The 15,298-nt window shown below is 40.3% G+C and overlaps 1 protein-coding gene across 3 annotated transcripts in view; it reads right to left on the bottom strand.

Moving 5' to 3' along the window:
* The window catches only part of abhd17c (abhydrolase domain containing 17C, depalmitoylase), a 43,403-nt gene that overhangs the window by 12,884 nt on the left and 15,221 nt on the right, over positions 1 to 15,298 (bottom strand). For all 3 annotated transcript variants that reach the window (XM_053238110.1, XM_026930761.3, XM_053238109.1), the window contains one exon: positions 1,243 to 1,422. In XM_053238110.1, the coding sequence (XP_053094085.1) occupies positions 1,243 to 1,422 (180 nt within the window). The remainder of the gene's footprint in view (positions 1 to 1,242; positions 1,423 to 15,298) is intronic.

The raw sequence follows: 15,298 nt of genomic DNA, 5'->3' as shown, positions 1-15,298 counted from the left end.
GTTCTGGTGACTTGTTATGCAGGCTTCTGCGTGTGAAGCAATATTAAGACCTTGGGTCTCGTGTTGGCCTTGAAGACAACCTGGTCGCTATGGCAACTGCTGCAAGTGGGGGGTGGGGGAGTTGTAGATGGGGGTTAATTAGGAAAGTTATTACAAGAATCCTTTTGAGACCTGTGGTCAGAGAGAGATTTGTTTATGAGCTGGGTGACCGGGGCTCGATGGAAAACAATCAGAAAAACCTACAAGAGGACTAACAAGCAATGACCTGTGATTGGAGAATCTTTTAACTAGCAAACAATTTTGATCATTGATAATACTAGTGTATTTTTACAAGTTAAAATTGTGACAACTACTTGTAGTTTAACGGGTATCCGTCAAGAGAAAAGGCAACATACAGATAAGATTACAGCGTTATAATTAAACAATATTGCACGAGCAACAGTGCGGTTATATTGAATATTGGCATGGCTGCGCTGTGCCACAGGCCACAGACTGAGTGCCGTAGGTAATCACAGCCTTGCCGATATTCAATATAACGGTGCTCTTGCTTGTGCGATATTGCTTTTATACAAGTTCTATAAACAAGCAATTAATATAGAGTAAGTTAAATTTTGGAGAGAAAACGGCAAAATGTTCTGTTTATTTTTGCTCTCCTAGAAGAAATAGATCCCGAAGAAGCCACATTCATTTTACAGCACGTCAACTAGCTGGCTCACACTGCTTTGTATATTTCCACATTCCATTTAACGGTGCTTCTGTTAAAATTGGCGCCCTTTCTTCCTTTTCATCTTCATCTGATGAGCTTTTGCCATGTCCGCTGATGATGTCGCCAACACTCTTGTAGTAACCGAGAGGAGTGAGACACACAGTGAAACGTCCCAGTGTATTTATAGGATATATATGCACTCTTGTAATGCCACTCGACCAATCAAAGTAGTGGACAAGAACTAACTGTTGAATAAATACCCTTTAACTTTATATCGTTAAAACAATAAAAACTTTGAAGGTTCCCAACTGTCTAAGGTTTTGGCTCATGTTTGTAACAACATGCAAGTTGTCCGGCCCTTGATTGTTAGCCACGTTTACTTAACTGCTTTATTATTTTATTGTCATGACAGTTTATTTAGAAGAAATTGTCTTTTTTTTTTTTTTTATAAATAGTGTCAGCTTTTTTGCCAGTGAATAATTAAAGAACCATCAAACAGCCATTACAAAGTTTGTGAATACAGTATGATGACCCACCTGGGGAAAGCATCGAAGCAGTAGGTTTTGCGTGTGTCGGGGAAGGCCACGCGCAGTCCAGACATGAGCGGAGAATGCAGGATGACTGCTGCGCACTCGTACCGTGCCGCCAGGTCCACCGTCGGCACTGTGCCGATACTCTGCCCATACAGGATGATGTTCTCTGGGGTCACGCCATACCTGCAGGCCAAGAGGAGGAGGAAACGTTCATCTCTCTTTAAGCTTGACAATGAAACCCATGAAATGTTAACACTACACATTTTATTAAGGAACTTTAAATAAGAGGTTTTCCTTCTTTTTTCTTTTTTTAAATATGCAATTTCATTATTGCTGTTGTCAAGATACACAGTGTTTTTTTGAAAAGCTTATTTGGCATGCATGAGATCTTCGTGAAGCCACGTTGTAGTTTTCCCTCTAATTTCCTCTGCCAGTGTTACTATAACTGCATTTTAAACAGTTGGGAGTGTTTTGTCTGTGGTCATGTGGGCCACGAGCTGTAAAATGCTGCGATCCTTTGAATTACACCGCTGTGCTGCTGCGCTCGCAGATTTATAGACGTTCCTGTGTACAAACATTTTTCAACTAATTCATGGAGAGTTATTCTATTCCAATTTGTGATGGAAAATGTGTTTTGTTTCCCTCATTAACTAAGAAAATGTAATTTTCTGCAACTCCCATTCATGTTCACTCAATACAAAGAGAGTACGTGGTCCAAGAAAAGCATGCCAAACTCCTCTTGACGCCACTTTAAATGTACTTTACAATTTCCCCTTTTACCCCAATTGCACTAGACTTCGCCCTTGTTAAAAAGAGATATCAAACAGGAGTTGGCTGATCAGCTATATTCTGGTTAGAAGAACACTGTGTATATTTCATTTCTGGGCAAAGTGTTTAAATGTTGCTGTTTAATCAACTGAAGAGACACATGTGCCCCTGTTATGGGTCTATGGATGTGACTGTAAAGACTATTCTTTAGCTGCCAGTGTGTTTTTTTCTCTCCCGGTTGGCACTGATGGCCAATCCGGGTGTGCGCATGTGTGTATGGGTCAGACAGCAGGGGATTGTGTCTACAATCTGACCTACATGTTGGCTGTGCCTTGCTGAGGGTGAGCCCTTTGGAAGATGAAACTAGCTGGAGAACAAAACAGCATACTCTCACTCTGTCTCTCTCTCTCTCTCACACACACACACACACACACACACACACACACGCACACACGCACGGCAGGCAGCATGGAATGTACTGCTGAAATGTGTCCAAGTGTCTGAACTCAACAAGACAGCAACATCTAATCAAGAATCAAGTAGCTGAGTGCAAGGAGGTTCCTCATTCTCCTCAGAGGAGGAAATTACTGAGTGAGCCTTCACTAAGTTAGTCAAGGTTATAAAAATACCAAAAAGTATTATAGTTCTGAGTGTATAATTGGCAGTTTGACTGCTCTCTGACTGGAGTATGGTAATAAACAGGTTCACGTTCAGTCATGGCTTGCTGTATATCCTACTGCAGCAACACTCTTCATTCAGTTGGTGAAACTCAGGGTGCTTTCACACATGCTGTGTTTAGAATCAAAACCTGCCGAGGTTTCCACATCCTTAAACGTGTTTTGTTTAGATGGGTCAGAAGACAGCAATCACATTCGGTGTGGACCAAAAAAACCAGTCAGAGAGTGAGGTCCAGTTCCATGTCAACTCTATTCGACCCAACTGCAGGTGATGAACTATTTGCTATATAGCCATGTTTAAATTCAGTGCACCTCGATCCCCCATTTTCTCCCTGATTTGGTCTTGGCCAATTCCCACCCGCTAGCCAGCTCCCGCCTATCAGGGAGTAGCGACAGCTACCAAATGGGGAGGCTGAAGGGGAACAAGTTTTTGAACTGCTGCTTAATGTTGTTCAGAGGGCACCGTAACGCGTTCTGAGGAAAGCGCTATCCGCCCTTTTCCGAAAAGATGCCCACAACTGTCAATCACAGCGACACTAACCAATGTATGCCATCCCTCCTACCCAACGCTCTATTGGACTCCTAGACACAAATGACTGTGGCTTTGTGAGGATTCAAACTCTCAATCTCCGGAAGACAGGGAGGGCGCTTTTCTGTTGCAGGACTTTTTATAGATGCGAGTTCCTAAACTGACCCTAAAAACACCGAAAGACAGAGCTGTAGTGCTGTAACTGTGAGCTGTAGAGCTGTAACTGTTACTAGCTCTGTATATAATTATATAATTATCTAATCATCTATTTAGCTGTGTTCTTGCAATTTTGGTGAACTCAACTTAGCGAAGGCTTTTTACCACTTTCCATTTCTACATTTTTTTTTTTTTACCAATGAGTTTTAGTACATTTTCAGCCCTACATGTCCCTCAATCAATCTTCTGGGTTTGTTTAACTATGTGCAGTGTGAAAATAAACCACATAGCAAACAGATTTGCTCAGAATTGAACTAGTTGGTGTGAAAGCGTCTTCAGCGTTGATAAAGGAGTCTACTGTAACGCAAGTGCTGCAAGACTATGTTTGGATTGGGTTCTGCCTCACCTGTAAGTTATTTATTTATTTATTTATCTATTTATTTTTAAAAACTATCTGCTGCCAAATGAAAGTGAAAATCGTTACAATATACAGAGAAAGGTACTGGAATTGTTTTTACCGGCCAATAGACCTTCTGCCTAAGACAGGCTCTACATCACACAGAGAGATAAACAAAGCCATGATTTTTGTCTAGCTGAAATCAACCTAGAAATCAACCTGAGGGTCTGGGGGGGAGAAACACTCCAAAATCTTATTTATGGACAGTGTGAAGGCCGGTGGCAAGCAGAGATACCAATCTCTCGTCTCATTCTCAACAAGACTAATCTATTCCCACATTTCCAGCTAATCAGGAATTGATCGCAAAGCCAATTCGGAAAATTACAGTTCTTTGGGGGAAGGTCAAATAGGGTGTGTTGAGCTTGAGTCACTCATGCAAAGAGCCTTTTTTCTCTTGAGCGGAAAGCTACTGAAAGTGTGCACATACAGAGCCCAGTTGAAGATGCTGTGTTTTCCATAACCTCAATTCAGGCCAAAAGAGACGTCTTGTCCAAACAAGTGCTGGCTTTAAACTCACGGAACAACTGAAACCAACATAGAGGAGTGTTTGTGTGTTGACAGAAAAGGACGAAATGCTCGTAAACAGCGTTATGCTGCAAAACAGGATGATAAGGCACAGTTGCATAAGTAAAGTGTGTTTTTAATCGTGGAGGAGGATGAGGAGGTTTGCTATGCTGCAGAAGACTGGATCTGGCACACGATTGGTACACACAGTAGCCTCTATTTCCCCAAAACAGTGTTTTTGCCAATTAAAACATTTGCATATGGTTTTAGGGCCAAACCTTGCACATCGTTCACCAGTCCTTAGAGATTTGTGGTGAAAGTCTCTGAGTCGTTCTGAATAACCTCTGGCAATATGAATTGATACAGACTCGAGTGGTCACCCCAGGATCTTTACCGATCTTAAACTCATGCTGATTAAAATCCAGCCCCGATCAACAAATCAACACAAATCATCTTTTGGGATAAATTAGTGGCATTTTGGGCAGGAACCTGGTTGCAGCAGCATTGGGGGTGAGAACTTGTGGCTCACAGGATGCATGGATTTTAGACATTCATTTCACAATCAGAGATCAGGACTCCTTATTCTAGGGCAAGGCTGCAATTCAAACCTGTCTTCGTGTAATGCACTTCCTGACTCGGGGACCTCAGTTAGAGTCCATGTCAACACTACAAGCACCAGTGTTGTGTTGACACGGACTCTAACTGAGGTCCCCCAGTTGAACACTGTCATCCCTCAGAGCTGCTGACTGACAACTGTACTGCAGACTGAGTCACGACATACTTCACTGATGACACTCCATCAGCAAAAGGTTGGTAACTTTACCAGCAACGATGAGTCAGGATACAGAGATGGTGGAATGGCTTATAGGCTTGTGGACAAAATAAGAGAGATGCTTGTTGACTTCAGAAGGATCCACTGTGCTCAATCTCTGCTGCACACCAATGGCCACCTTTCACTTTCTGCAGAGACTAAAGAGACCAAGCCTCCTCCCTTCCATCTCCCAAAGAGAACATCCTGAGCAGGTGCCTCATTGTCTTATAAGAGACGTTCTCAACTGTTTTTTGTGACATCACAGTGTCTTTCCCTTCCACTGAACATTGTAAACACTGCATCCTCAAAACCATCAGGAGTCAAGGTGGAATAAAGATTCAAATCCATTTTTAAGAGAGACAAAGCTATCATTACCCATGCTGACTATCTTGCAAACAGAATGCTGTGCATATCGTTTTCTCAGACAAGAATTATACTTTCTATACGATGAAATTCATGAAGGAAAAAAAAAAAAAAAAAGTGAATGCTTTGATCTCATCACCATACACTATTTGAACTGTTATTTTCACTACATAACTCATTTCGAGTTTATAGAATTAAGATCTATTATTTAATATACATTTAAGAATGCGTCTGCTTTTAAACGAATCGCGAGTCATTGCCGGATAAGCAATGCGGATTTTGTTTATATATAGCAGCACGGTGCTCACATTCCATCCATCACAGTGGCTATTAAATTAGACAATTCAAATGTCAGAAAACATTTCTGTAGCTTTAAGGGTTTTAAACATGGCAAACAGCAAATCTCCCTCCACTCCATCGGTCTCCTTCTGCTTTACAAATTCCTGCTCAGCACAGCTTTTCATATGGCAGGTGAAACAACACTCGTGTCTTTCACAGATCTCACGTAACCATAGTAACAGCAACACTACAGATATTACATGTTCAATGAGGACAGAGCTGGTATTTTATACCTACAGGCTAAATATCAAAGGTAGGTAACTTTTGTCTAAACCAAAGAAAGTTTCTTATTATTTTAGCAAAATGTAAACAGTCTCTGTAAAGGGTGGCCATGTACATGTGCAGGATGGTTTCTCGAGTGTCGGACCAGGTTACCAGTGTCATTTTTCCACCGCGGCATTTGCTAGAATGCTCTAGTCTTCCGGAGAGTGTTGAACGCTACCATTCTATTACCACGGATCATGAAAAAGCTACGAGGCTTGTGTGATTGTGTATCATGCAATCGTCCTATCGAGCCCCCCCCCAACTATTGCTGAGTGACTATAGCAACACCTGTGGCTTTGTCGTTTACACGTTGCGTCCTTACGCCCGAAAAAATACAAGAAGCTGGTTACGCGTCGGCTGTAGCTACAATAGCCAGCGTTAGCATTTACGATTAAAAAAGCGCTGTAGTGAACAGAAAAAAATCGAATCAATGTATCCATCATCATCAGTAGCATATTGACAAAATATTCAAGGAAAAGTGCAGTCCCAAAACACACTGAGTAAGCCCTATACCCCCTGTCCCAACTATACCATTGACAATCAGCGACTTCTAAACAGCACGACTGGGCGCTGGTATTTTTCACACGATGGCACAAGCCTAGCATCCATGACATGTTGCATAATTACTGTCATTCAAGATGTGCAGAGGTCTAAGACAGAACAGAACGTTCAGATTTTTGCAGGTCTGTGACAAAATGGAGCATGTGCCTACAGCAACAGCGCATGAAAGATGGAAACTTGATGTTTTAAGCCCTTATCTAGGATCCATCTTCTAGCCTGAGGACACATTTAACAAGATATAATCTCCTGAACCCTGTTGAACTTCTCTTGACATTTTATACAAAGTGCTTCTGGCATTTCAGACTGTATCAGCCAGACATTTTACCTATAGGCACAGACCACATTAAACAGACACTTAAAGCAATCCAAGCACCGTTGCCTTTAACAGAGAGGTGGAAAAAGTCGAGCAGGGAATGGAGACAGAAATCTAAAAAGCATGTTGATCGTACCTACACCGGCATCCAGCTGTGGGCTTGGAAGCACAACACACAGATTTCGCAGCAAAATCTTGATTACAAAACGCTGTTAACAATAACATATGCACCACGTTAGAACTTCCAGTCTGCAAAAACATTAAATTGCCACAAAATATTCAGGGACTGGTAGAATTAAGAATAAATCAAGTTAAACTTCAAAGGGCACTTTTGGAAAAATTAACATACGGGGGAAGATGATAAATATTTTTGCGTCCTCTATCGCGTTTCATCTAAACCGACTCCAAGTGTACCGGGTCACGATTGACGGAGCGGATCGGTGTCGTATTTTAACTGCCGAAATGTACAACCGGGACAAAACAATCAACACTCCTCCTTCTCAGAGGCTTAACCTGTGACAACTCTCCACATAGGAAAACTTCTAAAACTATAGCTAAATAACTGATCATGGATTAATGCACAAGCTATGTGATGCGATGTGACATTTTATTCCTGGCAAGGCGACCCATGGTCTTGAACAGTCCTTCATAACTTCGTCCAAAATACTGAAAACAAATCATGATTTGCCAGATGGAAATGTCAGCTGGATCAAACTGCCAGCATAACATATGCAACTAAAAGTAAACCCCATGTATAAAGACAGCCGACAGATGAGGGGAAATGAGTGACTTTATGCTAAGCTTCACCAGCATAAAACTCTTACAGCCGTTTTTCCAACATCCACAGCCAAACTTACTGGACATTAAAAAAAAAACTCCTCTCAAGCTACAGCCAAGTGCAAATAAAGTCAAAATTGGCGTTTTAAGGCGCTTCGTTCGAGTAGTTTTGTGAACATATATACGCTCACCATTCATTTTATTAGGAAAACCTGTAAGACTGCACCTTTGTTCAATTATCCAATCAGCCAACCATGTGGCAGCGGCGCAATGCATAAAATCATGCAGAGTCAGGTCAATGAACTTCAGTTAATGTTCACATCAAACATCAGAATAGGGGGAAAAAAAGGTGGTTGGAGTATTTCAGAAACTGCTGATCTCCTGGGATTGTCTCTAGAGTTTAAATAGAAAAACAAAAACCATCCAGTGAGTGTTGGTTGGCTGGAGAATGGCCAGACTGAATGATCTGAGCTGACAGGAAGGCTACAGTACCTCAAATAACCACTCTCTGCAACCATAGTAAGCAGAAAAGCATCTCAATGCGTTGCATGTCGAGGCAGATGGGCTACAACAGCAGAAGACCAGACTCCTTCCAGGCAAGAAGAGGGATCTGAGGCTACAGTGGGCACTGGTTTGCTGAAAACGGAAAGCTGAAGACTGGAACAAGACCACGTGACTGTCCAGATCATTGAAACTGACAGTATAATTCCATGAAACAGACAGGGAGTGAATACAAAGAAAAATATTCTTCTCTTAATTTTTATAATTTCTGGAAAAACTTAAAATACTTGTAATTTGCGTGTCACTCTAGCTGCTTTTTAGCCTCAACCACTCGGATAAACCACTGTGTGAGATAGCACAGTGTTTCCGTTTAAAGGAAAGGTTTTTTTTCCCCTCAGCACAATCATTTACACATTTACCATACCACTGGGCTAAAATAATGTGTTTGCTCTGAGAGACATAGCCATGAGCCACTAACAAGGAGGGGCCATATGCCTTTTTGAGATGTTCTTGCAAAGCTGGTGCTGGAAAAACAAAGTTTCTAGACACACAGCTAATCCACAGTGAGTGTGTCTTGAGGCAGCACATCAACCATGAAGTAAACACAGAGCAAATGGTCATTACCTGCAAGCAGCCACACACCTGCTTACGGTTGGCGGGCTTTCCTGCAAACACACTAGGGACGTGACTCTTGTGCTTAGTAAATAATACTCAAAAACCCATAATTAACTGCTTAAAAGTTCCAATATTCATGTTCCAATAGTTTAATCACACAACTATGTAGAAGTGAATCATGCAAATGTTTTACCATCTTTCAAAAGTGCCAGAGAATGTGTTTTTCAAGATTTTGTTATTATATTTTTCTAATAAATACAGATATTAGCAAATGCAAAATCAGCCCAATTTGATTTGGAATCAATAACTAGAAGTCAGCTTTCCTTTTATGCTCTAGTTAACTCGATACCAATGTTTTAATTTGTGTTTAAAAAAAAAACAAAAAAACATTTCAATAACTAAAAACATGCCTACAGAAGGCTGCCAATTTACTTAGTTCTCTGCAGAATTCAATGCTACGTGTGTCGCAGTCTGGGAAAACCTACTGGATGATGCCATGGCTGAATTCCAGCAAATAGCCAAATAAAGAGAAAAAACAGCTTTTAACCAAAGGGGAAAAAAAAAAAAAAAAAGAGATGGTTCTCTGCCTTTAAGTTTGACACTTTTCTACTTCAAGAGAACATACACATATTAAAAAAAAAAAACACCTAGATCATGTTGTGTAGGAGTCGGCCAACAGACACGATGGTTAAAACAGACAGTCTACCTAAAGATGTTTAAAGCCTTGCTAGATAAGTGTGATTTTATCCCAGTGAGCGTTGCAATTTGTTGGGAAAAGTTCACATTACTAAAACAGCACTCAAGTGGAAAAGGCTACAGAGCCACAGTAAAAAAAAGCAAGGTCAGTAAACATCCCTGTCAGTACAACTGGTTGATAAGATGCAGGTGGAAAGTTCATGGAAACACAACTAATTGTGACAGGTGTGCCATGCACTCTCGGATCAGCGATAAGGAAGGTGAGAGAAGTCTGCAGTCACTTAAAAGAGTTGCAGGATGACCTGAAAGCAGCAGGAACAGCAGTTACACAGAGATCAATATGCAATGATATGCCCCATAATCACCTCCATTCCTACACCCCACACCAACCTCCTCTGCTAAAACAAAAAGAAGCACAGAGATGTGCTAAACGCATTTAGACAAATCAGAACTCTTTTGGAATAATATACTCTGTTCAGACGACACAAAAATAGAGCTTTCAGGCAATAAATCAGCTCGTCATGTTTGGAGAAAGAAGGATTGTGCGTATGATCCCAGCACCCTACAGTGATGTTCGTTGGTGGGAGCATCACTGGAGCTGCTTCTCTGCAAACAGTGCTGCGGCATTACACATCATCGAAGGAAACACAAATGTACTGGGACATATTAGAGCGAACTTTAATCTCAGCAGCCAAAACACTAAATCTGGGAAGAAGATGGACGTTTCGTTTTGGACAAGACAACTACCCCAAACATACAGCCAAAATAACTAAAATCCTCGCATGGCCTAGCCAATTTTAAATCCATTTAAAACTTTATGGAGGAACTGAGAGTCTGTCAGAGGGACCTTCATAACCTTGGGGAACTGAAAACCAAGAGGAAATGAAGACTGAAGAAGGGAAAAAAAAAAAAGAAAAAAAAAAAAAAAAGATTTAAAAAAAATCCCGCCCACAAACTGTTTTCAAAATTATCTCTATCCATACAGAAATGAACTGAAAACAATAACATGCTAGTCCTTGAATTGTATGTCAAACTGTTCTCAAAGCTTTGTTTACATGTAACCCAAAATGATTAAGTGTGGATTAGAGGCCAAAACTATGTTTTTAAAAATATCCGTATCCATGTGGGCGGGGTCTAAGGCTGGGCAAAATATCAATTAAATATGAATATTGTGATCACTTTTGTCAACACACATTTGTGAGACATTGAGATTCGTTGTTTTTTTTGTTTTTTTTTTCAATAATTCCAAACCTACTAGAACACAGAAACAAACAAACAAACAAACAAAAAAATCACAAAATAAAGCAAAGTCTAATAAGTTCTGATAATGCCTGCCAAAACATCAGTATCTCGCTTACAGCCCGACTGTTTACCGGCATTTAACCAAATGTCAGCTTTGTTTTGCCAACTGATTTTCTTCCCCACACCGGCACTTTATTTAGCAAAGCTTCATTTTAGTGGCATCCTGATTTAAGCAATGACAAACACCAGCTACCCAAACAAACAAAACAAAAAAAATAAAAATTTTCATTGGTGACAATAAGCATGGTGTATATTTCGCCTATTTAGTTTTTTCTCATAATTATTTAAGGTGTCTAGTACACTAGAATGGCACGGAGGAACAGCGAGTAGCACTGCTGCCTTACAGCTCCAGGGTCCCCGGTTCAAGCCTGAGTTCAGTTCCTGCCCGTATGGAGTTTTGTATGTTCTACCAATGCCCGTGTGGGTCTTCACAGAGTTCTCCAGTTGCCTCCCTTCTCCCAAAGTGGAGGTGGATTGGCTACTCTAATTGCCAGTAGGTATAAATGTGTGTGAATGTGTGTTCGCATGGTGCCCTAAAATGACTGGCATCCTATCATAGGTGTATTCCTGAATCGCATCCAGCGTTCTTGGGATAAGCTCCGAATTCAGTGTGACCTTGAACAGAATAAAGCGATTACAGAAGATGCGTGGATGGGTCTTGTACACTAAAACGACTTTTAGTTCCAAAAACAAGATATATCTGATTTGCCTGTAAAAATCCAGTACAACATCTGCTAATTATCGCCATAAAAAAAAAGCCTTTTCCCACACGAAAATCAAAACAAAATCACCTTCATACTCAATGTAATGATTTCCTCTATGTGCACTAATTCTGCAAACGTAGATCTTTCTAGAAGGGAACCAATAATTATTGTGCAGGTAAGTAAATAACTGATCATTTAAAAAAACACTTCAACCTGCATTTTAATCAACTAATACTACTACACAACTCTTAATTAGGCTTATATAATATATAACTCGTCATTAACTACAATAAAATATTACTGACATTTATCAGAGTGTCTGTCATGGCATGAAAACATCACCACGTGTTTATGTTGACGACTGTTTTTAAACCAGACTGTTAAACCAAACTAACACAAGGTCACAGTTTTCTGTACATTTTTACTGGGTCTGCACACTTTTTCGCAACTATATAGTTGACCAATAAACAAATCGTGTCAAACGCTCAGAGAGTCTTACCTGCATTTCAAGTCCTGATTTATTCAATTCTCACTAAATCAAAATGTAAAATAAAGGCTGATATCAACTGGATGTCTCGCTAACAAACACTCTGATGCCAGTTTCATTTTGTTTGAGTGAGATGAATCATTTTTGGTCTAGAATGGACTCCATAGTTTTGGGGTTGAGTCAGTTTTTAATGTCTAGAATCAGTCAATCGACTTTTTTTTTTTTTTGGGATTGACTCCCAGCACCTTCGACGTGAACCAATAGCAGGAGGGCGACTCGATGACTTGATTGAATATGTTATGTATACGTTAACAAAGCCGTAGTTTTTCATCAGATATAACCAAATGATTTTTACAAGACAAAGACCAAAATGAAATCCTTGCCAGACGTGATGAATGGAAGGTGAAGAAGAGACACGCGTGAAACAAGCTTCTTACTTTATAGATCCCTGGCTTTTAAATACAGTAAACTCCACCGCAATCCTGCTTAAACCAGGAGAAAAAAAAAAAAAGAGGAGAAAAGGCTGAACAGACAATGCGTATAGGAGTACTGACAACGCACAAAATAAGGAGTTGGTGTTAATTTGTTTTCATTGGTCAAATCCTTCTTAACATGTCATGTCAGCTGTGTGGGATTAGCAATGTGCTCAGTATTTATAATTCACGCAATTATTTTCCGGAATAAATCCCTTGGTGATATGGTTCGGTTTTAATGGGTGAAGAGGGCATTTTAATTAGGCCTACAAGACTGATAACTCCAGTTTTACTTTTACTCCATTCATTAACTGTCCTCACATACACAAACGGCAAACCACACACACGGCTACAGGCAAAGCAACTTGACAATTACTGTGCTTAAAACTCACGCTCAACGCGCACTGAGAAAGTTCTGCTTAAAGGAATAGCTCAGCTAAAAATCATCTACGCTAATGCTCCTCCTTAACCCAAACGTAGTCGATCAGCCAAGGCAGGTTTGTGTCTACAGTTAGCTTTCTGTATCAGAATAAATATCAGAATTAAGTAATTTTGTAAAAATATTACAGAGTATATCATCTGAATCATTTCTAATGTACAACACCAAATGATGTACTGAGGAAGAAAGCAATTCTGGCTTCAACATTTCGCTGGTACTTTGATGTCCGACATCCTTCAGTTCATTTTTATACACGATTCGGTCTGATGTATGTAGATAAAGGGAAAAAAAAAATACTAGGTTTTGACAGATTTTTCTGCCAATAACATACTCTACTTTAAGAAATCACATATTTTACTAAAACGACACAGAAGTGTTTAACTTACTCTGGCTGTCTGACCGTGCTCTTATACAAAATAATGCATACCGGGGGAAATGATGCGGTATGATGTGCACCAAAGTGCATTAATTTCTTATAACAGCACGATCTGGAGTGTTATTCCACTTATACCTCAGCGATTTGTTTAATTTATTAATGAACAAATACACTAAATGCACATTTTAACTGTTTATAGTTAGATTTAATGTTGTTGGACTTTCAGGAGACAAGTTAGTTCCTGCTATCATCTACGTTATAGCTGCGCTAAACACCAGTCCATCCCTCTCTCCCTCTCTAAAAACGCAGCTTGTCATTTTACCGGGAAACTGGTAAGCAAAATTCCTGTCCTGAAGACTTTCCCATGCTGGGAAACTCGTTACAAACCGAGACTCTTTCCATAAATGTTAATGTAAACATTAATGTTAACATTACACTTTGGTAAACCTTTCTGTAACCGTTTATTATTAATCTTACATTACGTCAAGAGATATTAATGCTAAATAATAAAGGCTGCCGAGATCAACATTGTTTTCATGATCATAGTTCTGATTTGTAATCTTCTTTAATACATTATAGTAAATGCTAATCAGTAAATAGCAGAATGCCTTTAGTCTGTGTGGTGTTGTCTTTCAGTGGAGTCAGAATGCAATCTTTACAAACAATTAGCTCCTTTTTTGGAGACTTTTGGAGCTAACCAGACTTTAAAATGAAAACCAGAAACTTTACTTCTGGTTGCAGTTCATTCAAAAGAGAAATTTTCCATTCGGGAAAGTCTGTAGTTTTCAGAATTTCACAGAGTAGAAAATGTCAAAATTTCATAACGTTTCCCGGGAAGATTTCCCAGAAAGCCTTGCATATAACCGTGTGTCATGCAGTCTCAGAAACCCCTCCAAAAGTCTGATTATGTAACTCAGTACTAGGAGTGTGTGAGATGATCTTGAGATTAGGGGTGCGCGCCGGTATTCAAAAACCCACTTAAACGTTTGAGGCGCCAGTATTTGAATGATGAAATAAATATTTGGGTGTCCGTTATGCCCTACGCCCACAGTGAGGAAAAATGAAAAAGAAAATCCACATCTGGCAGTATTGCTGCAGAGAGCAGAACTGCTGAGGTGTGCAGGTTACAGCTGTGCATCTGGACCAAGTTTCGAAATAGCAGAGAGAGAGAGATAGCGATACATGTTCATAACAATGGCAAATTACACAGCCAAAGGGTTTTCAGTTGTGTCGGAGTCCTGCTCATGGAGAAACGGAGGCTGCTGTAGCAGATTTCAGCAGTCTAGAGAGACGGAGGGCTGCAAAATCCAACCTACACTGGTTTTGGCGAGTTTTAGTCAGACACAAAAGGGACAGTCAAGAGCATCCTGACCAGCTGTCTCACTACCTGGTATAGGAATTGCACAGTTTCATCCCTACAGTGAACTGTGAAGACAGATGTATAAGATCCGAGTCTCTGTACCAACAAACATTGATGCTTCCTTCAACAAACACTGCATCCACAAGTCCAGCAGCATTGTGGACAACCCCTTCAACCCCTTTTATGAACGTTTCACCCTCCCGCCATTTGGCAAAAGGGACCGGAGCATCAGTGCTACCACCACCAGGCTACACAACAGCTTCTTCCCTGAGGCAGTCAGAATACTTAACACACTGCTGCGTCCCACCACTCACCTGGACTAATCGAAACCTCCCAACAGTTACCACTGTACATCTATCACTGCACACTCGCACTTTATAATGCTGCTATTGGACACATCTCTTATCACTGCTACCACAGTCGAATGCTGCTAAGGAAAGAAAAAAAAAAAAAAAAAAAGTCAATAGCTTACAGACCATTTTTACACTAACCAGTGTTCTACTGTCCTGTCTAGTTGACGTGCACTGTCCCGGGTGTTTATTGTCCTGGGTATTTATTGTATTGTTTGCACTTGTCTCACACTGCCC

The sequence above is a fragment of the Pangasianodon hypophthalmus genome, chromosome 11, assembly GCF_027358585.1.
Source record: "Pangasianodon hypophthalmus isolate fPanHyp1 chromosome 11, fPanHyp1.pri, whole genome shotgun sequence".
NCBI classification, from domain to species: domain Eukaryota; kingdom Metazoa; phylum Chordata; class Actinopteri; order Siluriformes; family Pangasiidae; genus Pangasianodon; species Pangasianodon hypophthalmus.
This window is presented reverse-complemented; position numbering and strand designations above follow the sequence as displayed.